A 24,785-nucleotide genomic window follows, 5' to 3' on the forward strand; every position below is an offset into this window, starting at 1 on the left:
ACATGTGGACACACGGCCATTTTGTGGCAGAAGGGCTGCAAATTACCTGGTGTGGCTGTTGGAGGAGAGGCTCTCCCAGGGCTGAGCGCTACAGCCAGCCACGGCAAAGGCGCCCCCGCAGCTGCCGTCCAGCTTCATGAGCAGGGCCTTGGCAGCATTCTCAGCTGTCTTCCGGCAGTCGTGAGCGCGCTGGAGCATCTGAGTGATGTTGTCATCCCCTGACTGGTCTCCTATGTCGCAAAGAAGCCAAAGGATTAGTCAACCAGGTCTACATGAGCCAAGTCTGGGAGTGAGCTTGGATCATCAGTTCTCAGTTCCTCAGGGCAGAGGTGGCCTGCTGGAGAGAAACTAGCAGTGGATGGCCAATGAAGAGATCCACATGCTGGGCCGGGCTCCATCACTTAGAAACTGTACTTAGCATGGCATGTCTCTGCTCTGGGCTCTACTGTCCTCACTGATGAAGAGTTGGTCAGTGTGATCTCTGAGGTCTGTCTCGAGCTCTAACATGCTATGATTTTCTAATTATCCAGGCTCCTGACTTCTCCCACTCAGTTTCAATCTACCACTAGGCCATTCTTTCCTGTGTCAGCACTTCCTTGTGAATGAGGCCCAACTGTCTCCTCCACACATCCAGAACTTTGCTCAGAGCTTCGTGTAGGCTAGAGAAACAAACCTAATAGTTAAAATGAGAACTTCAGCTTGGCAGTGTATTTTCTGTACCAGTGTTATCCCTTTTTCTCTCAGCTTGGGCACTGTCAGTGGCGAGCCCAAATGCCTCCATGAGCCAGGGAGCTGCGCTGGAGCAAGACCTCAAGAGTGGTGGGCACCAACACAGAGTTAGACAGCAAATTCCCTGCCTAAAATGGACACATTCTTGTTGTGTTTTAGAAACCATACTGGCCACACAGGTTACCAGTTTGCTACCTCTGCAGCCTAGATCCCTAGTCTTCCAAATATTTTCCAATGAAATTATATACCAAAGCCTAAGATACAAAAATGGTAAAAATGGTAAACAAAAGAAAACAAAACAGTTGAAGTGGGCGAGGGTGGAGGTCATACATTCAGTTTCCCCCACTCCAAGCCCACTGCTGAGGCCCAAAGACACTCTTTCAGCTTCCCAGGGTATAGTTTGAAAACCATTGGTCTAAATCATCTAGAATGAATGTAACAAATGCCTGTGTAGTCAACACAAACCAGAAAAGGGGCACCTGGGTGGCTCAGTCGGTTAGGCATCCAACTCTTGATTTCGGCTCAGGTCATGATCTCACAGTTTGTGGGATCGAGCCCCATGTTGGAATCTGTGCTGAGCCTGGAGCCAGCCTGCTTGAGATTCTCTCTCTCCCTCTCCCCTTCCCCTTCATGCATATGCACATGGTCTCTCTCTCTCTCTCTCTCTCTCTCTCTCTCATAAATAAACTTAAAAAAAAAGAAACAGAAACAGAAAAGAACCAGTGACTGGTACTGTGGGTAAATGTCAGTACATGCTCTGCTGTGCAACTATAGGGCCCGCTAGAGCAAAACGCAGGTCAACGGCTGCCGTCAGCAGAATGTAAGGGAGGTTTAATAGGGAACTGCTCATGATAAGCCAACTCACAGCTTTATGGAGAGTGGGGAAGAAGTGTGGGTGTATACGTCCTGCAGGGCTAAGCTTACCAGGCCAGCTTCCCTCTGGCCATTTCTCGGACAACATTCATAACTTACTTCCTTCCACAAATGAGATATTTTCCATACATCTCACCAATTGACTATTCTTTGAATTCTGTTCTAAAGTAGGCATAATATTACTGACTGGCTCATTTTATAAATATATCATGAGCTACCCAGGATTATGTTAATACAAAGCATTTCATTATTGATTTTAAGTATTTTAAATGCAGATTTGTATAAGCCCTTCCAGCTCTTACCCAGTAACTGTGCCAAGTAGATACAAGCCTAATAAAAGGTACCTTTCCAGGACAGGATGGTTTAAGACAACCTCTGATGATACAAACTGGAACTAAGAGGATTGATTTTTTTCCCGTTAATTGATCATTTTCCTTAATACATATATTTAAAAAAAAATTTGACAGCAGGCCAAGATCATTTTAGGATCAGTTTAATATGAGGTATAAAGTTTTATGGTCTAGTGAAAAGATCCTGAAAAATGAGGTTTCTAATGGAAATGCTGGCAGAGTTTCTACTTCTGGGCTGGGATGTTAATACTACAAAAAATATATATAAAAATAAAAATAAAAAGCAGAAAGAGGGAAAGGAGGGTGGCCACCCATACAAATGCTCCCTTGCCTGGTAACTTGGATATAGAGAAGGAAATTAATGCCCAGGATACTTCCTTTCCTTCAGATTTGCTGCAGATTCCTGGACAGGTCAAAACTGAAGGGGAAAAAACTTGTGAGTATTTAGTGCAAACGGTAGACTCCAGGCGAGGGGGAGGAGCTGGTGAGAATGTCAGGGTCGGGGTGGGGATGCACTTGGGAGGTGCCATGAAGTCGACCTTCTTTGCCAGGTGTATCCTGGAAGGAAGGCCCTCCTGGAGGCTCCCAGCCCTTGCCCAGAAGCGGGTCCTTGACCAATGGCCTGGTTCCCATGGCCGAGGACTCCCGGCTCACCCACACCACCCAGTTTGGCTCTGCCATTATACAGTGTTCTGGTTACGTGCTGTTGCTTCTCCCAAGAGGCTGCTGCTTTAAAGTGCAGGCTGAGGTAACGTCCAAGCCTCAGTGCTGAAATACGGCAACGTTCTCCCTTGATCTCTCTTTCCTTTCAAGCACTATTTCTACTGTGTCCTCCTCACGTTAATCCAAGGCCCAGAGCCATGATCACGGGCCAAGTTTTAGCAAATGTTGCTAACCAGAATGCCACATTTGTGCCTTTTTCAATTATATATCCCTTCCAGTCACTCAAAAGTGACGGGTACTCGTGGGGGGTACTGCAGATCTAGAGGGACAGATTGGGCCAATAAGACACATGACATGACCCCAGGGCGGGGGAGGTGAGTGGGTCAGCAGACACCTCCGCTCCCCCACAGGGCTGGACTCCAGGGATAGCCTCTGAAGCAGACGGCAGGGTGTGAAACCATTTCCTCTCTGTTCACAAGGCACCTGGAGACGAGGTAGGGGGGACCCATGCCTCAAAACTACCCAAAAAAACAAACCTGGGGGAAAAGGACAGCCAACAGAGCAGTGAGTCGCAGCAAAGGCCACGAGGGCAGCAAAGGGACCCTTAACAATCAGCATCACAGAGAGGCTGCGGGAAAGTTGGTCCCTTTCATCACAAACTGTGGGCTTCCTGCTCCATCTGGTCCTCCTGTTGGCCCGGGAGAGTATGTTTCCTAAGAGGGCCTGTTTGTTTTAACTTGTCTGTAATTCTGTTTCCACTCCAGTTCTTGCTGCATTCAACATAAACAATTTACTCACTCAGTCATGAGGAAAAAACGAAAAACACACTTGACAAGCGAATTTCATGTTGTTGGGAGGTGTTCCAATGCCAACAGCAAAATGAGGGCACCGCAGAGCAGAAGAGGCGGGGGACAAGAAGGAAGAGGGAGGGAGACACACTTACCAGAAGAGGACCCCACGCCGGCTGCCCGGAACTGCCCCAGGATAAGGCTCTGCTCACTCTCAGCCAGTGCCAGGAGGAGTTCATAGGCTTCTATGCACTGCTCACTGAAACAGAAGCACACAGTGTCCTCAACTCTGGCAGAGGACAGCGAGCCTCTTCAGTGCAGCACTGTCCCCCTGGGCGAAGTGGCTCCGGACCTGCATCTCAGCACTGCTGTCCATGTAAGCAAGAAAATATCCACAAATATTCCTGCACAAAGCCAAGGGCGTGCTTTGCTATGTTGCCCCTCCTTCCCTTTTTACTTCACTTACACTTTTACTTTAAACTAACATCTAGAAAAATACAAGAGTAGCAATAAAAGTGAGAGAGTTAAGTTCATTGCCTCTTTGATGATCAGCAAAAAAGGAAATGTAATATGCCTGTGGTAGCCAGCCTCAAAGATGGCCCCCGCTGATGGCATACGCTGGTATCCACACCCTTGTGTTATCCCCTTCTGCACTGTACCAGAGTTGGTCTATGTGACTAAGAGGCTATGGGATGTCACTTCCAAGATCACGTTATTAAAAAGCATGGTGACTTCCATCTGTTCTCTCCCTTCACTTTCTCTCTTGGCTCACCCTCTCTAGAGAAGGCCAGGTGCCATGCCTTGAAGACTCTCGAGCAGCCCCATGGAGAGACCCATGTGGTGAGGAACTAAGGCTTCCAGCCAACAGTGAGTGAAGGACGGAGGACTCCACCCAACAGCTGTGTGAATGAGCCTTCTTAGAAGCAGATCCGCCAGCTCCAGTTAAGGTTTCAGATGACAAGGCCCTGGCTAGCAGCTTGAGCAGAACCTCCTAAAAGCCCCTGAGCTGGAACACTACCTAGCTACACCACTCCCAGCTTCCTGACCCTAGAAACTGCCACAAGAAACAGTGACAAAGGAAGGGAGGGAGGAAGGAAGCCCCAGAAAGAAGACTATTTGACCTAAACCTTCAGGAGCCACTAGCCACATGTGGCTAATTAAAAAGAATTTAAGTAAAATGAAAAATTCAGTTCTTCTGTTGCAATCGCCATATATCATATGTTGAAGAGCCACATGTAGCTAGCAGTTACCATATTGGACAGCACAGAGAACAGGTCTATCATCACAGAAAGTTCTATTAGATGCTTGTAAAACTATCCCTTGAATCACACAAAATCTCTGACAAGTTTGGATTTCTAAGAGGAAGATATGTCTCTCTTCTTTTGCTGATCATCAGTGAACACACCAGGTATAGGTTCTAAGAGTGACCCTTTCCACACTGCCACCCGTGACCCACGTGGACCTGCACAGGAGGTGGAGCGTGTGCTCCTGAGTAGTCCTGACAAGTAGTCCTGAGTAATGCCTGAGTAGTCCTGGATAAGATGCCTGCAGTGCAGAAATCTCCCTGCTAAGCAAATAACTGATTAGCTTCTCTAAGCTAAGCAGGGGAAATGTTGCTTTATTCAACATTTAGTCATCAGACCATCTGTTTTTCGATTTTCTCTACTCTCATCTTCCTTCCCTAAGAGATCAGGAGCCATCACTAGCTCCGGGTGCCGGTAGCCCCTCCTTTCAAGGGCAGTCCATCTTTCAGGTTAGAGACATGGTGACACTGCTTTATCCACACAGATCAAAGGCAGACTGTTGTCACAGAACAGCCTCTTTCAAAAGTTATCGTAGGTGGATTGTCTGTTTGCTTTGGTGTGTCTGTAAACTAGCATGATTGTGTTTTAGCTGTGGTCTCCTATGATTTGGTTTGATTTTGTTTTTTGAAGAAACAAAGCTTCTTGAAACATGCTGATCTTTTCAGAGGATGCTAACAGTAGGGTAGTCACTACTCTGGGATCTTGGCAAATATGCCTAAGTGGTGCCACTAATAAAATAACCTCTGAAAACACTAATGCATAGCTTTGTAGTTAGTAAACAAATAGTAATTTAAAAATAAATAAATTCTGGGGCACCTGGGAGCTCAGTTGGTTAAGTGTCCAACTCTTGGTTTCGGCTCCGGTCATGAGCTCACAAGTTTGTGAGTTTGAGTCCCACATTGGGCTTTGCACTGACAGTGTGGAGCCTGCTTGGGATATTTCCTCCCTCCCTCCGTCCTTCTCTCTCTCTCTCCCCCCACCCAAAATAATCTTAAAAAAACAATCTTCTTAAAAATAGTTAATTCCAAAGCTGATGAGGCTGAAAAAAAGTGGTACATTCATATACCCCTTGCTCATTGATGAATGAATTGTATTCACTTAAAATGACTTGTTTGTCTGGGAGCATGCCTGAAGAACTATGGAAATATTCATATACTTTGACCTATAATTCCTGCTTCGGGGATTTTATCCCAAGGAAAATATTCAAAAGAAGGAAGATATTATCTGTATTAAATTATTTCCCATAAAATTATTTTCAATATCCAAAGCCTACAAAAATCTAAACGTATTTTAGAGAAATGAGTAAATAAAATATGTAAGCTTGATGTAGGGATACAGTCATTCAAAATGCATGCAGACTATTGACCAGCATTACAGAACTACCATAGATGGAAGAAACAGAATATCCTAGGTTTTAACAATGTAAAATACACACAAACATGAATAAAGACTGGAAAGAGCAACAAATGAATATATAAATGCAAAAATAAATATTTTCAGTGATATTGCTTGGATGGAATAATATTTAAGTTGAACATGCTAACAGAATGGTTTTCTAACACCATACTCATTTCTCTTATTTTCTTAATTGCCACAAGAGTGCTAATGGATTTTCCATACATATCACATTAGTATTTGCTGGCCCAACCCCCTGTATATGTTCTAAAAGCCTGTTTTCTACTTTTATGCGGGTTACTGTAAATGCATTTCTCAGCTGAAATGCCCCCCACCACCCTTATGCAGCCTCACTTCCCCACCTGTACTGCAGGGCCAGCCTCAGCGCCGTGGCGTTGGATTCATACTTCCCCACCAGCATACTCATGCGCTCAGCGTTGCTCTTGCATTCTTCCAGGGTTATGGTCAGGAGGTCATTTTGGGATTTGAGGTGTTCAATGCGGCTACAAAGGAAGAAAAATCTCTTTCACGATTTCACGCTGGGATTATAAGTCATTTGCCAGTATTTGAGTCATCTCCTGTAGACCCAGGCCAGACACGTGCATTAGGATGTGAGCTTGTCAGAGGTTTTAGCAAATGGAACTGACATGAAGTATTTAAAGAAAGCAACTCTGAGCACAAGAATCACTTAATTCTGTGTGAATTAGAAATACATGGAAGTCCCCTGAGTATTTCCTACTCAGCCATCAACACACCATGTGCCATGTATGGTGTGAGGCTCTGAGCATACACCAAGGAAAGAAGCCAACTGTGTGACCTCAGGCGCTTCAATAAACCACCCTCCACAGGGACAAACAAAATATCAGTGCCATAGTAATAGCTACTATTTATTAAACCCCTGCTCAGTGACCCTCTAATGGCCCTCTGACTTAAGTACTATTATCCCCATTCTCAGAGGAGGAAGTAGAGTCACAGAGGGGTTAAGGACATTGCCCTGGGATTTGAGTCAAGAAGTTTGACCTCAGATCCTGTACTGTTCACCACTCAGGGCAGAAGCAAAAGATGAATCAGGGAGTGAGTACGAAACTCCCCCTAAGGGTCTCTGAATGGGCAGTGGACCAGGAACCGTGGATTATGTCCAAAGCTCCTTCCACTTTGGACACTCCTGCAACTGTTAACTACCTGTAGGGCAAGCAGCAGGAACTTTACGCTTTATAGGAACCAGAACTATAAATTCAGAACAAATGAGTTAATGGCAACGGCAGAAAAACATAAGCATTCAGTTTCTCTGTTTTCTGTCCTAGGACAGAGGCTCTGGATGCAATGATTCATTTCCCATCGACACACCCATTTATAGTACTCTGACCACCAAGTCTTCAAGACACAGGGTTTCACACATACAAAATGCAAGTGACTCGATGCTTTGGTTTCTTGCATAAATCTTTCACCTTTTACAAAATGCAAGTGACTCTTGAAAAAGTAACAGGCTTCGAAGCCATTTGCTTTGTGGATCAATCTTAGGACCACATATCTTAAGAGAAGAATGTGAACACACTCACCAACATTGGAGATGGCTGGTGAGTGTATAATTACGACCACTGTGAGACTTTGGCAACTCCAAGGTCAAGTCAGTGTAAGGTGCTACAAGAACATACTTTTCTGTTCTTGTTGAGATTAAGACTTCTTGAGACAGTCCCCACTTTCCTTTATACTCCACCTTGCTCCAATGTACATTTGGACCCCACCAATTAGACGAAACTCTTTTAGCCAGCTCACAGACCTACATGCGACCAATCACATCTCAGGGCCCTTCTCAGGCAACCCCACTTAATAGGCTACTCCTTCCTTCTGAAAATGTTGTCTCTCACTTAGGTCATGACAGGTCTCTACTGGTTTTCTTCCTGCCTTAAAGGACGTTTCTTCCATCTTCTTTGCTGGCTCCTTATTCTTTATGAAATCTGTGAGGGTTGGCATTCCCTCAGGACTCAGTCCAAGGTGCCCTTCTGCATCAGTTCCCATCCCTACCCCAGGGTAATTTTATCCAGTTCATGACTTTAACAGGCATTTATGTTCCTATGGCTCCCAAATTTCTCTAGCCCGGACCTCTCTTCTGAGTGCCAGTCTCACATCTCCAGCTGTTTCCTGATACTTCCATTTGGGTGCCACACCAGCACCTCAAATTTAATATTACCAAATGAGACTTATTTCCCCCAAACCTTGCCCTCCCTCATCTTCTCCATTCAGTAAATGCCACCACCATCTTCTCAACGATACAGGTGAGACACATGAGAATCTTCTTTGAGACCATCCCTTCCTCTTACATCCAGATCTACTACAACTACAGTTTCCATTGATTGCTTCGCATCATCTCCACTTTGGCCACACTGGGCCACTGCAATCATTGCTCTGCTTCCACTCTTGCCCCCACCCCCTTCCGTTCTTCACACCTGAGTCATCTTTCAAAATCTAAATCAGGTCTGTTCTTCTATTACTTAAAACTCTTTAATGACTTCCATTGATACTTAGAATAAAGAGCAGACTTGGTCCATGGCCTCAAAATCCACATCCCACCAAGCCCTGCCGACTCTGCCACCTTATTACATGTGACTCCTTCTTTCATCCACCCCATTTCAGTTCCATTGGCCTTCAAACAGCTCCTACTTCATGTCAACCTTCTTTTTGGCCATAAGATTGTTAAGTTGGTTTGTAAGACTCTTAGTTTGTCATATGGCTGCTTCCCTTTTCCCTTAAACTCTCAACTTACAGCCCCATCTTCAGAGATGCCTTCCCTGGCTACCTATCTAAAATCAACCCCCTCCCCTCTTACTCTATCACAGTGCCCTATTTACTGGGAGTTTTCTTATGATCTCATTTGTTTGCTTCTTATATAGCTTCCCTAACAGAATACAAACTCCATGAGAGTGGACACCTTATCTCTTTTACTTTCCCCTGCATGACAAATAGCTTAGCATGGAGGAGGTGCTTAAAACAGATTTGTTAAGTAAGGACATACTTCTGAGGAAGTATGGCCTCCCAACCCACACACTATCACAAAGCTACAGCTCTCATATTTGGACGTGTAAGAGGGCCTCCAACTGTGACATAGGTAGTTTAACATGAGGATACACTGATAGATCATTTCTAAGATTATTCCCGTATTCTCGCTATAGCTACAGTCATAGACAGGACACTGGAGGGGAAGTCCAAGGGCAGGGGGAGAATTCCAGCTAGGCTATTTAACAGGTCTGGACTCAAGGCAAGTCACTCAACACCAAAGCCTTTGTTTTCTTATTTGCAAAATGAGACTATTCTTCCCTCCCAAGTTGAAGATTAAGTGGTTGTTTGTGAGAACCCTTTGTAAACTGTTAAACACTGTAATAACGTGAGCTACAAGCACCAAATATTTCCCTTTCCTTTGGTGTCTCCTAGGTAAACAGAACTGAGGAGAAAGGAACCTCCCCCAAGTTCAACCACAAAGCAGGCTTGTTAAATCCCAGAATCTGTGGAGAGGAGATCCTCACTCAACAGAGGGTCCCTGAAGGCATCTGACTTCATTAAACTGCAAAGGGCATATCTGATTCAGTTCTTAAGCACTCCCTGGCAGTGGTACTGAGATGGCGGCTTCTTTACTGCTACAAGGTAATCATCGGGATTGTCACTCTTAAGTATTTTGGATTTAATAAGGAAACCATTTAATTTCCAGATTTGAAATAACCTAGATTGCCATATTTCCTTAGTCCTCAAGCACTGTATTAAACAGCTTCAAATCAGGGAATGCTAATATGATAATTCAATTTATTTAGGTTTGCCAGACACAAGGGGAATGGCATTAAGCAACGGTGGATGGGGACTGGCATCCACATTTCTTCCTGGTCAGTTCATAAGCCTTTCAAATTCTAACTACCGTCTCCCACTGAAGACTGGTAGGTCAAGGCAGCCATGCCATACTTGGATATGATTTAGCAGTGCACTCTGTCCCTGCGGGACTCATTCTGAGCCAGGGTGGTTTACCACGGTTTGGCCCTGGTCCTTCTCCTTTGCTTTTTCAGCAACTCTCATTGCTAGGATGACCTACCAGCCAATCTTTGCCGAGAGGCTTGAGTGCAAACTTTAACTACCTCTGTTGTGAGATTTGAGAAGAATCCATAAAACTGGCAAAAATTTCTAAGTAGGACAGTTTGACCTACTTAGAAAATTATTCTCAGTAGGCCTAAGTAGGATAGAATGTAAGGACTGAGGGTTGTGTACCCTGCAAAAAGCATAAATAAAATTAGGCAGCCTTCCAAGAGAAGCAGGGAGGGTTAAACCAGCATGCCTGGTCAATCCCAGAATGCCTCCATCAGACCGCCTTTGCTACTTCCTGGTTGCTCCAGGCGCCCCTAGGATGCTGACTCAACATTCCAGAGTTTCTCTCTGTGGTTCCTGGCAGCATCGGCCTACATGCTAAGTAGCCATCTTGTAATTCTGACCCACTCGTCATTCTATACAACTGCTCCCAGGACTTGCTACATAATTTGCAAGGGCCGGTGCTCAATAAAAAGGTGGGGCCCTGGTTCATCAATTATTAAGACTTTAAAATGGTAACACTAGAGCAGTAAAGCCAAGAGTGGGGTCTTCCCAAACATGAGGTTTGCACATTTGAAAACACAGGTCACACAACACCCTTGAAGCCAGCCCCAGCTGCTGTAAGCACTCCTGCAATGCACAAGGAGGTGGAACTCCCCACCCATGAGCCTGAGAGCATCTCTCTGTGTCACAACTCATAAGCCAACTTGAATTGATTTTTGAAAGGGAAAGGAGGGCCGTTCCACATCCCCCGCCCCTGCCCCAAAGCAACCACTCCAATATATAGGATTTCTCCTTACCTATTCAACCGCTCTGTTTCCACCTCAAACTCTCTAATTTTGCTTTCTGAGATGGCAGATCCATGTGAGTAGAGTGTTTGGAAGATCTCCTGGATGTTGGAGCAGTCCTGAAGAGAGTGGGCCAGGTGTTCCGCCACACTGCTGGATACCTGTATAGGTGAGCACAAATCCTCCTCTAGACACGTTGCTTGGGGGACCAGTCCTCAGGCATGCTTTGCATGCAAGAGAATTTAAAGCTGATATCCCTTGACAACCAGGCACCAGGAGATGGTTACCCCGATCTTTCTCGGTTTGTATGATACAATTCTGTGATAATAAGCTAACTACTGTGAAAACAGTACATAAACAGAATCAAAATACAGCTGTATCCTCCAGGCATATACTGCTGGGTGGCAGGCCTGGGGCAGCATGCTGCTTTACAGTTCCTAAATTTGGGGATATTGAACAGAGTGTGGACTCCTTTCCCCTTCCTGAGCTCCCTGTCCCTCTAGGTCCTCGTCTCTGGTTGCTGCAGCCCAACAGAGCAGCTGGTTCCTTTATTTTCACAGTTTGGCTTCTGCACCAAATCTGGATGCATGCAATTGTTCTCAGTGCAAAATTCTAAGTTTAGGGCCTTAAAAAAAATACTATTCAGGCTTTCCCCCACCGCTGGGGATCAGACAGTTGGCTCTCTCAGCCTCACCCCCAATCTTAAAAAAAAATCCTTAGGGAACTCCAACTACTCCCTTTTCACCATCCATCAGCTGTTATGGGCCCAAGGGGTTTGTAGGCTCTCTAGATGAAAACCCTGATAACTAAGCAGGAAGGTTCCAGTCTTTCCTGGCATCAGGCTACACTTCAAAGGCAGCACTCATCTTCACTGGACAGCACGTTCCCTTTTAAGAGCCATGTGCAAAAGGTAAAATTCTCTTAGAGCTTCCTGACCTACTCGGTCTCTGGGGTAGCAGGGTGATATACAGCAGGTACTTCAAGACTTTCATCTACATCACCAGTAATGAGACCTAAATCATTTCTTTCTGAAAGGTTTCAAGTAGAGAAAAAGAAAAATTCCCTTAAAGCCGAATGAGTAATTCCCTGATGAAGAAACCACTCTACATTTTAATCTGATCCTCTGGAAGGAAATGGGGTAGGATTTATTATTATAATTAACTGGTTTATGGGAGGTGAACTTGGGAAGTTCTGTCATCTACGAGCTGCAGCCTGTGCAGCTCTACTGGGCACTTTCTTGCCTTGCTTCTTGTGAACACTTACCCCTATACTACTGATTTCTGATCCCAGGACTGGTCGATCAGATGATGAAGACTCGGACCTGGTCTTCGATAGCTTCACCCTCTCAGCAATCTTGAAAAACAAAAAATTATCGAAAAATGACATATCACTCTCTAGATACACTGTTGAGACTGTGTTTTACAGGGCTCTTGTTTAGCCATGGCAACTAAACTGATCAATGAATTTCTTAAAAATTACTCATCCAATTTTTCTACCATCTGCTTAACCCAGGGTTTTCCAACCTTAGCACTAGTGACATTTGGGGTTGGATATTCTTTGCTGTAGAATTCTGTGCACCATAGGACGGTTAGCAGCATCACTGGCCTCTAGCCACAAGATGCCACTAGTACTCTAGTTGTGACCACCAGAAAGGTCTCCAGACATTGCCAAATACCCATTGAAGGGACAAAATCACTGCTGGTTGAGAAACACTGGTTTGACCCAACTTATTCAACTTGATGATTGAGAACTAACCTTCTTGTGGAGACTGGTAGATTACCATGGAAGAGAATATGTGTCATCTGACCAGTCCCTCTGGGGCAGACTCAACATATAAGCAGGCATGAGGCTGCCTCTCTAACTGACATGGCGTGCCCAGCAGAGCCTATCTGTCTGCAGGCAGGGCTGTTGGTCCTATGAGAAGGGAGATCATTGATTTATTACTCAGGGTCCCCTCCTGGGCTGAATCCCAGTCCTCAAGAGCAACTATCCATCCACCCCTTCTACTGTAGAACCTGACAAAACATCTTGCTTTCCACAAGTTGACAGCCATGATCTGCTCCTGCTAGCTGATTAATGAGAATTGGCATCCAGGTCACAGCTGAGAGAGACTTAAAACTACTAGTGGGTTATCTCTCCCTGCAGCCCCAGCATAGGAGGCCTGTGTGAGATGCTAGGGAAGAGCCCCTCACAGCCTTGTGCACTAATCACATGCCTGCACAGTGGCCATGCTTGGGAGGGGCTGGTGCTTCCAGATAAAAGAGGTGGTGCTCCCACCCGCTCCTGGAGCTCACCTTGGCGATCGGAATGTCATTGCTGCTGCTGCTCGTGCTCAACTCCCCGGTGCTGGGGTTAACTGGGCGGTTGGCGGAAGTGAGGCGGCCAGGGCTGGCGGGCCCTGTGGCCTGAACGCTCTGTAGTCGCGTTTGAAGCTCTCGAACCTGAAATAATAATGCCTTTAGACACAGTCTATAGTTTCCCTGGCCAAAGAGCAAAATAGCCAGATGGGTGGATGGCTGAGTTTTCATTTACATTAAGAGATCAGCTTCACTGAAAAGCTAACTTGGTTAAGTCCACATACAAGTTTGCCGTATTCTTAACTAGACCTGCCACTGGCTGGCCATCATCTGTTCTTCACAAGTATGATGTAAAAATGGTTTTTAAGGCTCTGGAAGGTTCCAACAGAGCTGCAAGGACCATCTTTAAGGAATGCTTATTCCTTGAACCTCATGGGCCTGAACGCCTGAATGGCACTGCAGATAGAGAACCTGGGATGAAATCGCCACTCTCATGGAACTCAAACATGAGAGAACAGATAATTTCAATGCAAGTGCACATTAATGTTATAGATATCCACCTAAGGTGTTGTAGGAAGCAAAAAAGAGGAAGAATGTGTCTCCATCTGAAGTCGACAGGGAAGGAGGGGGTGGTGCTGGAACACAGTCTTCGAGGTGAGCTGGTTGTAACAGACAAGAGTAGGGGCTGGCTCTCGTGGTGCTATGGGTGAGCTGAAGTGTAGCTGGGAGAAGAGCATGCACAGGAGCACAGGCAGCCGGGTGACACCCTAGGCCTGAAGAGCTGCATGCACTGGCACTGAGGGGAGCCTAAGGGGAAGACACAGATGCACCTGAGCTTTTCCCCAAGAGACGTCAAGGAGGGCTTATCCTGGGAATAGTGGAGTGTGTCAACAGTCTTTCTGTATAAAAGAGAAACACGGGGCCCTTTGAGTTGAATTTAGAACACACATTTACCTACACAGAATTTAAATGTCCAAACTCCTTTCTCTAGGACTATGGCTCAGCGATTTCCAAAGTGAGAAGTGTTCCAAGTAAGTGAAGGTAATTGTTTGAAATTGGTCTTCCTGATGACCTGGATCACAGCTTTATCATCGGGTACAGTGTCTACCTTGAAGGGCAAACGGACTATGGCACCCGAGGGACCTTCCAAATGGGCACCAGGTCCTGCTGGGAAGAATCATCACTGGCACATCTGAGGCAGTGCTTTTCAAACTTGTCAGTGCACCAGAATGTCAGGGAGGCTTGTTAAAACACAGAGTACAGGGTCCCACCCCCAGGGATTCTGAGTTAGTAGATAGAATCTGCATATCTACCAGGCTCCCAGGACCTGCAGATGCCCCAGTTGGGGGCTCACACCTTGAGTCTTAAGGGACTCCCAGGGCCACACAGCACCTCAGCCACATCCCTGATACCAAAACCCTTTTCTAAAAGCGACTGGAAAGCTTTTTATATTAAATATCTTGGATGTCTCCATCCTGCTAAATTGGGAACCAAAAGTAATTGAAATTTCAATAATTCATCAACATATTAGAAGCCAAAATTGGAAAGTTCCCTCGGAGCAAATTGCATTCAATAGGGTAACAGCTACAAAGTGCCTAATGCTTTGCTGAAGCTTCCAGTAACTGTGGGTTGATGGAAATGTGGGTCGTCCTCATAGTACACCAGACACAGAGCTGACCTCAAAATAGTTTAAAGACTAGAAAAACATATGCTTGTTAAAGCCAAATGGTATTGCTGGGGAAAGATGACAGGGCTCATTCTAGACTGGTCCCCAACAAATCAAGAAGAGGCATAGCGTGGAGGCCTCTTTATGCTGCATGGCAAAGGGAGAGGGCCCACTTTCCCATCAAGCTGGCTTCCTGGCACCTGGGAAAACTCCCTGGTGGAGACCATGGATTTCAATTACTTATTGCTGTTTAAGTCTGATGAGGGCCTTAATAACGAACAATGTTAACACCACTCCAAAATCTAAAGAGTATCTGGATCATTCACAAAGCAATCAATGGTCTGTTCCCAGAATGCCAATTGGCCCACCTCATCTTACTTTTAAAATATATATGTAAGGCGTACGTGGGTAGCTCAGTTGGTTAAGCCTCTGACTCTTGATTTCGGCTTAGGTCACGATCCCACGTTTGTTGGAATTGAGCCCCACATCGGGCTCTGCGCTGAGCGTGGAGCCTGCTTGGTCTCTCTCCTCTCTCTGCTCCTTCCTCTCTCACCCTCTCACTTTAAATAAATAAGCCATATATATATACACACACACACACACACACACACACAAAAACATATAAATTTATTTGTAAATATATATTAATTTCATTGGGCAAATTTATAAGAACTTCATTAAAACTACCTAGGTTATTGGGGCACCTGGGTGGCTCAGTCAGTTAAGCGTCCAACTTCAGCTCAGGTCACGATATCATGGTTCATGAGTTCGAGCCCTGAGTTGGGCTCTGCTGCCACACCTTGGATCCTCTGGTCTCCCTGCTTCTCTGCCCCTCCCCTCTGTGCATGCGTGTATGTGCATGTCCTCTTTCTTTCAAAAATAAACATTAAAAAAACCTGCCCATGTTATTAAAAAAAAAGTTTCTTCTTCTAATCACTAAAGTGAAACATGTCCACTGTGGAAAATTTAGATGGCACTGAAAAATAACAGAAAATGTTCTTTTTTTACTGCGTTTCCATGGCTTGTTTGCGCACAGGCATGCATGCTTAAAACCATTTCTAAATCTAAATATCCATTTTCCTTGAAAAAGTTTTAGACCTAGAGAATGTCTTTGAAAAGCACAGAATGATAAACATGTTTATTTTTGGTCTACGCTTTATCATTTAATGATAATTGTTAGGCAGTGAAAAAAAATCCAGCTGAAGGGAGTAAAGTGAGCTTGTTATGAAGATAGACAGCCAGTTGGATTAAACAGCCTTCTCTCTTTTCTTGATTTGGGGGAGGGGGGGTAGGGCTTAATTAATTTAAATGAATAAATGCACAGAAATGAAGGCTACAATCAATTTGCTGATTCAGCACAGATGAGGCTTGGGAGAAGGGAGAGACACAGCTCTGTCCTCATTCCTATTCTCACCCACTATAGGAGATTGTGTCATGTATCCCCCACCCCCCCCAAAAAAAAGACAGGCCAAGTTCTAAACCCCCAGTACCATGGCATCTGGGTGGCTCAGTCAGTTGAGCATCCCACTCTTGGTTTGGGCTCAGGTCAGGATCTTGCAGTTTTGTGAGTTCAAGCCCCACATCAGGCTCTGCGAAGGTAGCAAGGAGCCTGCTTGGGTTTCTCTCTCTCCTTCTCTCTCTGCCCCTTCCCCACTTGAGCTGTCTCTCTCAAAATAAATAAATTTAAAAAAAAAAAGGTCAAGTAGTTGTTCAACAAGCAAATAAAAAGGAAAAGGCAATGGGGGCAGGGTGGAATGGGGTTGGGTGGGGCGGGGTGGAGAGGACTGTGAAAGGTTCAAATAAGGAACTGACATTAAAATGCCAGAACTCTGCATTTCTCATTTATACTCTGACTCCCACAGAGAGTAAAGGGTCTTATAAAAATCATTTGATTAGAAAAGAGAATGAGGGGCACCTGGGTGGCTCAGTCAGTAAAGATCTGACTCTTGATATGGGCTCAGGACGTGATCTAGAGGTCATGAGATAGAAACCTGCATCTGGCTCTGCACTGAGTGTGGATCCAGCTTGGGATTCTCTCTCTCCCTCTCTCTCTGCCTCCCTCCTGCTCGCAAGCATGCACATTCTCGCTCTCTCAGAATAAACAAGCATTTAAAAAAAATTTTTTTTAATGTTTTTATTTATTTTTGAGACAGAGAGAGACAGAGCATGAGTAGTGGAGGGGCAGAGAGAAAGACACAGAATCTGAAGCAGGCTCCAGGCTCTGAGCTGTCAGCATAGAGCCTGATGTGGGGCTCAAACTCATGGACTGTGAGATCATGACCTGAGCCAAAGTCGGACGCTTAACTGACTGAGCCACTCAGGCGCCCCAAAAACAAACATTTTTTAAAAAAGAAAAGAGAATGAACTAAATGAACAAGAAAAAGGAGGTAAGTCAAGAGATGTACTGACAGTTCAAGAAAAAGATAAGGTTCAAACATCACAATGGAAGCAAAAATGGTAAAATACACCCTAGACTAGCATTACCCAACAACTTCTGGTACCAATGCTGATGTTGTACAGCTGCACTGGCCACATGTGACTTCTGAGAACTTGCAATGTGCCTACTAGACCCAAGGAACTAAATATTTAACTGCATTCTATTTTAATCAATTTGAATTCAAATGTAAATAGATGTAGCCAGTAATGACTGTATTGGTCAGTGCAGTTCTAGAACTATTCTAGGAAGTTAAACACACACACACACACACACACACACACACACACACACACAAACACAAATTGGTGGCTGGTGTGATTTAGTGAATCAGGGTGCCACTCAGCACAATGGCGAAAACATAAGAAGGAGCAGATTTTTCAAAGAGAAATAAAGACGCTAGCTTTGGACATGCTCAATTTGAGAAAACCATGGGGGTATCTAAGTGATTCAGTCAACAATTAGAAATAGAACCCAAGGGAAGGAGAGCAGAATTGGGCATACAGTTTAGGAATGTTACATGAAGATGAGGCTGCCCAGGGAAGAGGCAGAGCAATGGGGGTGGGAGGAGAGCCCATACACAGGCAATTGATCAATGGAGGACTGACAAGAAGGTGCTTTTGCTCTGGGATGGAAAAGAGGTGAGGATAGGCAGTAAGAAAGGGAGTTTGCAGATAAGAGGAGGAGGATGGGAAACAGAAGAGCTCCCATCAGATGGGATGTTTCTCTAAGAGAAAAGAGTTAAAGTCCTCTGCTAGGAGTGAGGGAGGGAATAGCAGGTATCAGAAATGACAAAGGAAGCTGAGGACCAAAAAAAAACAAAAACAAAAACAAAAACAAAAAAAAACCCCTGTCAACTGAGAATGCACTGAGCTCTTTCATTCAAGACAGTAGACTGAGTCAATGCATTGTTCTCTTCAAACTCTGGAGACCTCATGGAAATAATAGTGAAGAATAAAAAGAACAGATTAAAACCGTAACAGTGAAAAGCACATGCTTAGGGCATTAGCAGAAAGATTTGGGCACATTCTGTACATGCAAAGTAGAAAGAAGAGTAATGATAGAAAGAACAGAATGGAAACACCGAATTCTATCAAATACACGAGGGAAGGCGGCCTGTCTACTCCCAAGAAGGTTGGCAGGGCTTAGACGCAGCCTTGGCAGGTACTATGAAGGACGAGAATGAAAAGTAGGCTGAAAACAGGAATAAGACTGTCTGTATACAGAACAAATGACAATTTCCAGCATATGACAGCCTCAGCTAAAGTAAACAGGCATTCCTCTTACTAAGAATGCAGAGAAATGCTGCATAAAAGAGCAACAATGAGAAAGAAATTTACTGCCAAGGTTAAAAGAAAGGCGGTGAGAGCTCCAGGTGCCAGAAATGAAGTGGGAAATAAAACTACAGAGGTTAGGGGGAGGTGGTGCCACAGCAGCCCTGGGAATTGAGAGCAAGGTATAGCATGTGGGGCCAGGAGGGGCAGAGAGGCACCCCTGTCAGGCTCTCTGAGCAGATCCTCCTCTATAAGCCTGGAACTTTCCTGCTCCGCTGTTCTGTGACCAGTGCACTAGCACAAAGGGAGTTGCTGGAGAAGCCAGAAAGAAGCCCCAGAACTGTGCCCAGGGGTAAACCGTAAGAAGCCAAAATCCCAGACCCAGGACGCATTTAGGTGTTAAATCCAAATCTACAGTATCTGTGTATGGCAGGGCCCCAATCTTATAAATTAAGAGTGAACACTGGTCTGGATTTTGCCAGCCAGGCACTGCCTCAGAGACCTTATTTGTAAATCACCCATTATCTCTGGGGGACATAAGGCTCCCGTGACCAGAAGCTGCTGGACATGGGGGGATGACTGCAGAGAAGGGACAATGACACAAGAGAGGCAGCAATCTAAAGCAGAGATGAAGCCACCCAAGAAGAAATGAAAATAAAGCAAACGGCAAACTATGTCACAATCAGTCTACTGAGGGCCCTTCGAGAGAGGAAAGGAATAATTTCTATAAAAAACAGAAATTAGGACACAGGGGCACCTGGATGGCTCAGTCAGTTGAGCACCTGACTTTGGGTCAGGTCATGATCTCAGGTTCGTGAGTTCAAGCCCTGCATTGGGCTCTCTGCTGTCAGCATGGAGCCCACTTCAGATCCTCTGTCCCCCTCTCTCTGACCCTCCCCCACTCAAGCACTCACGCACACATTCATGCTCGCTCACACTCTCTCTCTCTCTCAAAAAAAAGTTTATAAAGTTAGAAAACAAAATCAGGAAAATATCAAACAAGACTAGGTGGATAAAAAAAGCCAGGAGAAAATGTAGCCAATAAATAAAATCAATGTACTGGTTAAAGTCTAGACTGGATAAAACTGAAAACAGAATTAGTGACCTGGAACAGAGAAATTAATTCAGAACCCAGCACAGGGAGCTGAAGAGATACAAAATATGCACTAGTCACTGATACCACAAATAGCCACCGAGGCTCCAACATACTTTTAAAGAAGTTCCAGAGGAAGAGAACATGACATGCAATGTCATGACAGACAAGGAATATTTGAAAAGAAAATAGATGGGTTTTCCAGACATGGAGGCAGACCTAAGTCCAGACACTGAAGAATCACATTAGGTTCTAGCCAGGTGTGGTCATTTGCAGATACATCTGCAAATTCTTTGATATTCCCTCCATCAAGGGGTGGAGTCCAATTCCCCTCCCCTTGCCTGTGCCTGGCCCGAAGGTCTGCTTCTAATGAACAGAATGTGGTAGAAGCTAGACCATACAACTTCTGAGGCTCGATTAGAAAAGAATAATCAGTCTTGCCCACTCGCTCTTGGGATGCTGGCCTTACAAGCCACTGGCCACTCCACCATGAGGAAGCCCAGGCCACCTGGAGAGGATCTTTGCAGGTGTTCTGACCAACAGTCAGAGCTTAAGGTCCCAGACAACAGCCAGCCTCGCTCCACAGACATAGGAGTAAGGGGAGCCTCCAAGATGACTCTGCCCTAGCCACCATCTGACTGCAATCACATGTGAGCCCAAGTGAGAACTGTCAACCAGAGCCTCTTGGTTCCCCAGAACCATGCAGATAGTAATGAATCATTGTTTTAGGTCTTTAAGTTTGGGGTGGTTTGTTGTACAGTTAGAGCTACTTGGAAAGTGAGGATGAAGTCAAAATTGCATATGTAGCAACAATGTAGTGCAAACGTAGGGGGGAAAAGGAATAAAGAGATAATCTTAAGGCTGTCTGGTGGGATGCCTAGCCACTTAGGTGAAAGGAAAAAAAAACCTAAAAAAACTAGAAACTGTCATCCTAAAATTTAAAACATAGCTAGACTATTGTGGTAGGCCCAATAATGGCCTCCAAAGATGTCCACATCATAGTCTTAGAAAGCTGTGAATATGTGACTTTACACAGCCCAAGGGAACTTGCAGGAATAACTAAGAATCTCACGATCAAGAAGAATCTTGAGATGGGAAGATTATCCCTGATTATCTGGTGGGCCCAGCAGCCGGAAGCATTCTTGCAGGAGAAGCAGGATGAAGGGGCACGAGGCCTGCTGCTTCTAGAAGCTGGAAAAGGCAAGGAAGCAGCTTATCCTCTAGAGCCTGAGAAGGAATGCAGCCCTGACAACATTCAGATCTTAGGGGGTGAGATGCACTTCAGACTTCTGACCTTCAGAACTGTAAAATACGAAATCCATGTTATTTGAAGCCACTAGGTTTGTGGTAAATTGTTACAGGAGCAAGAGGAAGCTATGTAATCGTCATCAAGAGCAAGGGCAAAAACAAAGACATGCTCAAAGATTAAGAATTTACCCAGCGCAGACCTTTATTGAAAGAACTTCTTTAAATTTTTTTTAATGCTTATTTTTGAAAGAGAGAGAAAGAGAGAGGGAGAGAGAGAGAGCACGTGTGCATGCGTGGGGGAGGGGCAGAGAGAGAGAGGGAGACACAGAATCTGAAGCAGGCTCCAGGCTCCCAGCTGTCAGCACAGAGTCCGACGTGGTGACCCACAAACCATGAGATCATGACCTGAGCTGAGGTCAGACGCTTAACCCACTGAGCCACCCAGGGGCCCCTGAAAGAACTTCTTTAAGGATACGTGCTTTCAGTAACAAGAAAACCGAACCCTAAAAACAAACCCTATGAAAGAGACCACAGTGAGCACAGATGGCAGGATGAAGGGGCAGGAGGAACCCTCCTGAGCTGCCCATGAGTGGAAGGACTGGAAAGCCGTTCTGCAAAGCCATGCTGTGGGGCTTGGTCAAAATATGAATATGGAGACCCAGGACTCTGCACCCTAACTGCTGGACATGTACTGCAGAGAACTTCCCACCCAGGCCTGAAGGATACAAGGGTACAGGCACTGCAACCATGTGTGTGGTAGTGAAGTCTGGCTGTCAGGTACAGTCCATGTGGCAGGTGACTCTACAGAACACGAGGCAGCCGTCAGCTCACAAGGCCGGATGGATGTGCAGCAATATGGACAGACCCAGAGTGCTGAGCGGGAGAAAGAAGTCTACAGCACAACAACATTTATATAAGTTAAAACACAAAACACTGTGTATAAAAACATATACAAAATGGGGAAAGGAAATGGGATATAAAAGGAATAAATAAAGCAAGGAACCTTTCACAGATCAGTGAGTGTGCCTTTAACAGACGAATGTAATTAGCTTATCTCTCTTCCCTTGCAGGCCAAATGAAAGCAAACAAATGCAAGAAGGTAAATACCAAGATGAGAGATCAGGAGCCTAAGAGATTATGGTGGCCAGACAGCGAGATGCTGGTGATGAGGAATCTGGTGCTGGAGCTGACAAAGGCAAACATCCGGTGGGGCGGGCACAGGGAAGGGTTTCCAAAGTGAGGGGAAGTCCCCTGAAAAAGTGACGTTAGGCCAAGTGTAAGATGGGTCAGCTGCTGGACACTTTGATCTCCCAGGACAGCTGTAGGAACAAAGACAAGGCCACTGCATCTGCTGATGAAGTCATCTGTGAATGTGGTCCACAGACCAGTGACAGGCAGGAATGAAAGGTGGCCTGGGAGTCCTGAGCAGGATTAGAAGCACCATCATCACCCAGAGAAGGAGAAGTTTGTTCCACTTACGATGTGCAGCAGTACTGGCTGGGTGGTTGTAATTTCAGGCAATTAGGGTGTAATTCATAATTTCACTGTGTAATAGAGCTCGTTGAGAGGAGAGGATCTACTCTGCAGAAGGGCAGAACCGCTGGGCCGCAGAAGCTCTACTTAACAAGCTTCAGGCAGTTGGTCCCATGTGCTTCTCAGAGAGCAGCCTCCTCCAAGTCCAGATTTGTGGGTATTCTGCAGAGAATCACTTTTTTTTTTTTCTTAAATGTTGGTTTATTTTTGAGAGAGAGATAGAGAGGGAGAGAGAGAGAGACAGTGCGAGCGGGAGAGGGACAGAGAGAGGGGGAGGCACAAAATTCCAAGCAGGCTCTAGGCTCTGAGCTGTCAGCACAGAGCCCGACGCAGGGCTCGAACCCATGAACCATGAGATCATGACCTGAGCTGAAGTCGGAAGCTCGACTGACTGAGCCACTCAGGAGCCCTGAGAATCACTCTCTTACTGGAGATTTTAGAAGTCTTTTCTTGGAGTCTTTAAACAAATGAGGAATCCGAATTTACTTACAGAAAAGACACACATTTGTTCCTATTAATCTCATTTCCACAGTGTTTCAGGAAAGTTGTATTTTATGGGTTATGGCAATTCTGTGTAGGCTGAAACACAAGGGGAAGGGGACCACAAGACAGAAGAAGGAAAACAAACCCGACAGCATTTCCATTCTCTGAAGATTTGATAGGTGCATTGTTTTCTTTGTGTTCCACAGCCCACCGAAGAACCTAGACTGGATTATCAAAATGGCTCCATCAGGGAAAGGGGCAGAGTTTTGGCTGCCATCTTAATTTCTCACCGGCATTCCAAAAAAAGGGAGTCAGCTATTTCACTTATAGCCAAGAGTTCGCCTTTAAACAGCCTGACCTGGGATTTAGGGGTCGGGGTTGGAGAAATGGTAAGTAAACACTGGCGCCCACAACTAAAAAAGTTACCTCACAATTTCCATGGCACAAATGTGCATGAAGTGTTTTTAGAGTAAGTGGAACTGTTTTTAAAGAAGACATGAAAAGAATCATAGTTCTGAGAATTCTCGATCTTGGATCCCACTTCACACTTCCTCAAGCCACAGAAAGGAGGGGTGATAGGTTTTACCAATAATGCTTTGTTGGGCTCAAATCAAGATAAATACACCCACCATTAACTTCTTCTCTGTGAAACAAACTCATTTTGCCTTCATTTAGTATTGTCTTAGCATGCTAGCAAGATTGATCTATAGAAGCCTAAGGAATCTGGTGTCCCTGTTACTGTCACAAAGGATGGTTTATTAATTTGATCTGTGTAGAAGCAGGAGATAGGATGAGGAAAAGGGGGAAGAGGACCCAGGAAAAGCATTTGAACAATAGGACAAGAAAAACTGCATCACATATTAAGGCTAGGAGAGCCCAAGTTTCGGTGCTAAGAATTAATGTCAGTGTAGACGAGGACAAGATTATCAAACTTCTGCGAGCGTTGGTTTTCTCATCTCTAAGAAGGGTATAACACTAGTACCTATCTTGTAGAATTCTGGTGCAGATTAAACAAGACATGTATAAATCATCGTTCATCACAAGTAAATGCTCAAAGTATGTTTTGTCTTTGAATTTCAGTTTTAAATCCTGCTTTGCCTTCAGAGGTATCTGTTTTTAGTCCAAGAGGGGTATGTTTACTCTGAAAACATTCAGAGAGTGTTAATGGTATCAATGTTAACAGGTTTTTAAAAAATAAGCTATCAAGATTGCATTAAAAAAAAACAAGATTGCATTGGTAAGTGGTACCTTGTAATCCTTTCCTGGATGAGCACAAAAAGTTGTCACTCTGCTAGGTGATGCCTCCTTGCCTTTGGAGCCCCAGGGTGCCCATGTCTTGCCTGGTTCCATGACAATCACATCCCTCTCCAACCTCCCTCCTCTAGCTCCAGTGACCCTCCTGAGTGAATGGAGCAGGTCAAGCTCTTTACAGCCAGTGGCTTCCCCCTCAGACACCAGGCTCATCACTGCCACACTGTGGGTGCCAGGAGGAACAGGCCAGGTGTGAGGAGAAGGTGCCTGAAAAGCTGAGGTTCTCGTTTTCACTCACCCTGCAGGAAGAGAGGTAAAGATGCTTTGAGAGGGTCTTGGCCCACATCCACTGGGTGACTGAAGGACACTTTGTTCTCTTTCCTGTCCCAGAGCACTTGCTGGGATCAAGATGAGGAAGTGTGCCAGGGTCCAGCACCCCATCCTTTGATTCAGTGGCTCATGGAAGGGCCTGAGCACATATCCTTCTAAAGAGCTTCCCAGTGACTCTGACATATACACGGAGAGCCACCACAAGATGGAGGGTCAAACGG

At 45.2% G+C, this 24,785-nt stretch overlaps 1 protein-coding gene across 4 annotated transcripts in view; it reads right to left on the reverse strand.

Moving 5' to 3' along the window:
- Positions 1 to 24,785, reverse strand: part of MCC (MCC regulator of WNT signaling pathway) — a 425,462-nt gene that overhangs the window by 37,478 nt on the left and 363,199 nt on the right. For all 4 annotated transcript variants that reach the window (XM_027035816.2, XM_027035812.2, XM_015070216.3 and 1 more), the window contains 6 exons: positions 13,250 to 13,396; positions 12,219 to 12,308; positions 10,968 to 11,116; positions 6,465 to 6,605; positions 3,559 to 3,662; positions 47 to 230 (listed from right to left, as the gene is read on the reverse strand). In XM_027035816.2, the coding sequence (XP_026891617.1) occupies positions 47 to 230; positions 3,559 to 3,662; positions 6,465 to 6,605; positions 10,968 to 11,116; positions 12,219 to 12,308; positions 13,250 to 13,396 (815 nt within the window). The remainder of the gene's footprint in view (positions 1 to 46; positions 231 to 3,558; positions 3,663 to 6,464; positions 6,606 to 10,967; positions 11,117 to 12,218; positions 12,309 to 13,249; positions 13,397 to 24,785) is intronic.

Source organism: Acinonyx jubatus, chromosome A1, assembly GCF_027475565.1.
Source record: "Acinonyx jubatus isolate Ajub_Pintada_27869175 chromosome A1, VMU_Ajub_asm_v1.0, whole genome shotgun sequence".
Classification (NCBI taxonomy): domain Eukaryota; kingdom Metazoa; phylum Chordata; class Mammalia; order Carnivora; family Felidae; genus Acinonyx; species Acinonyx jubatus.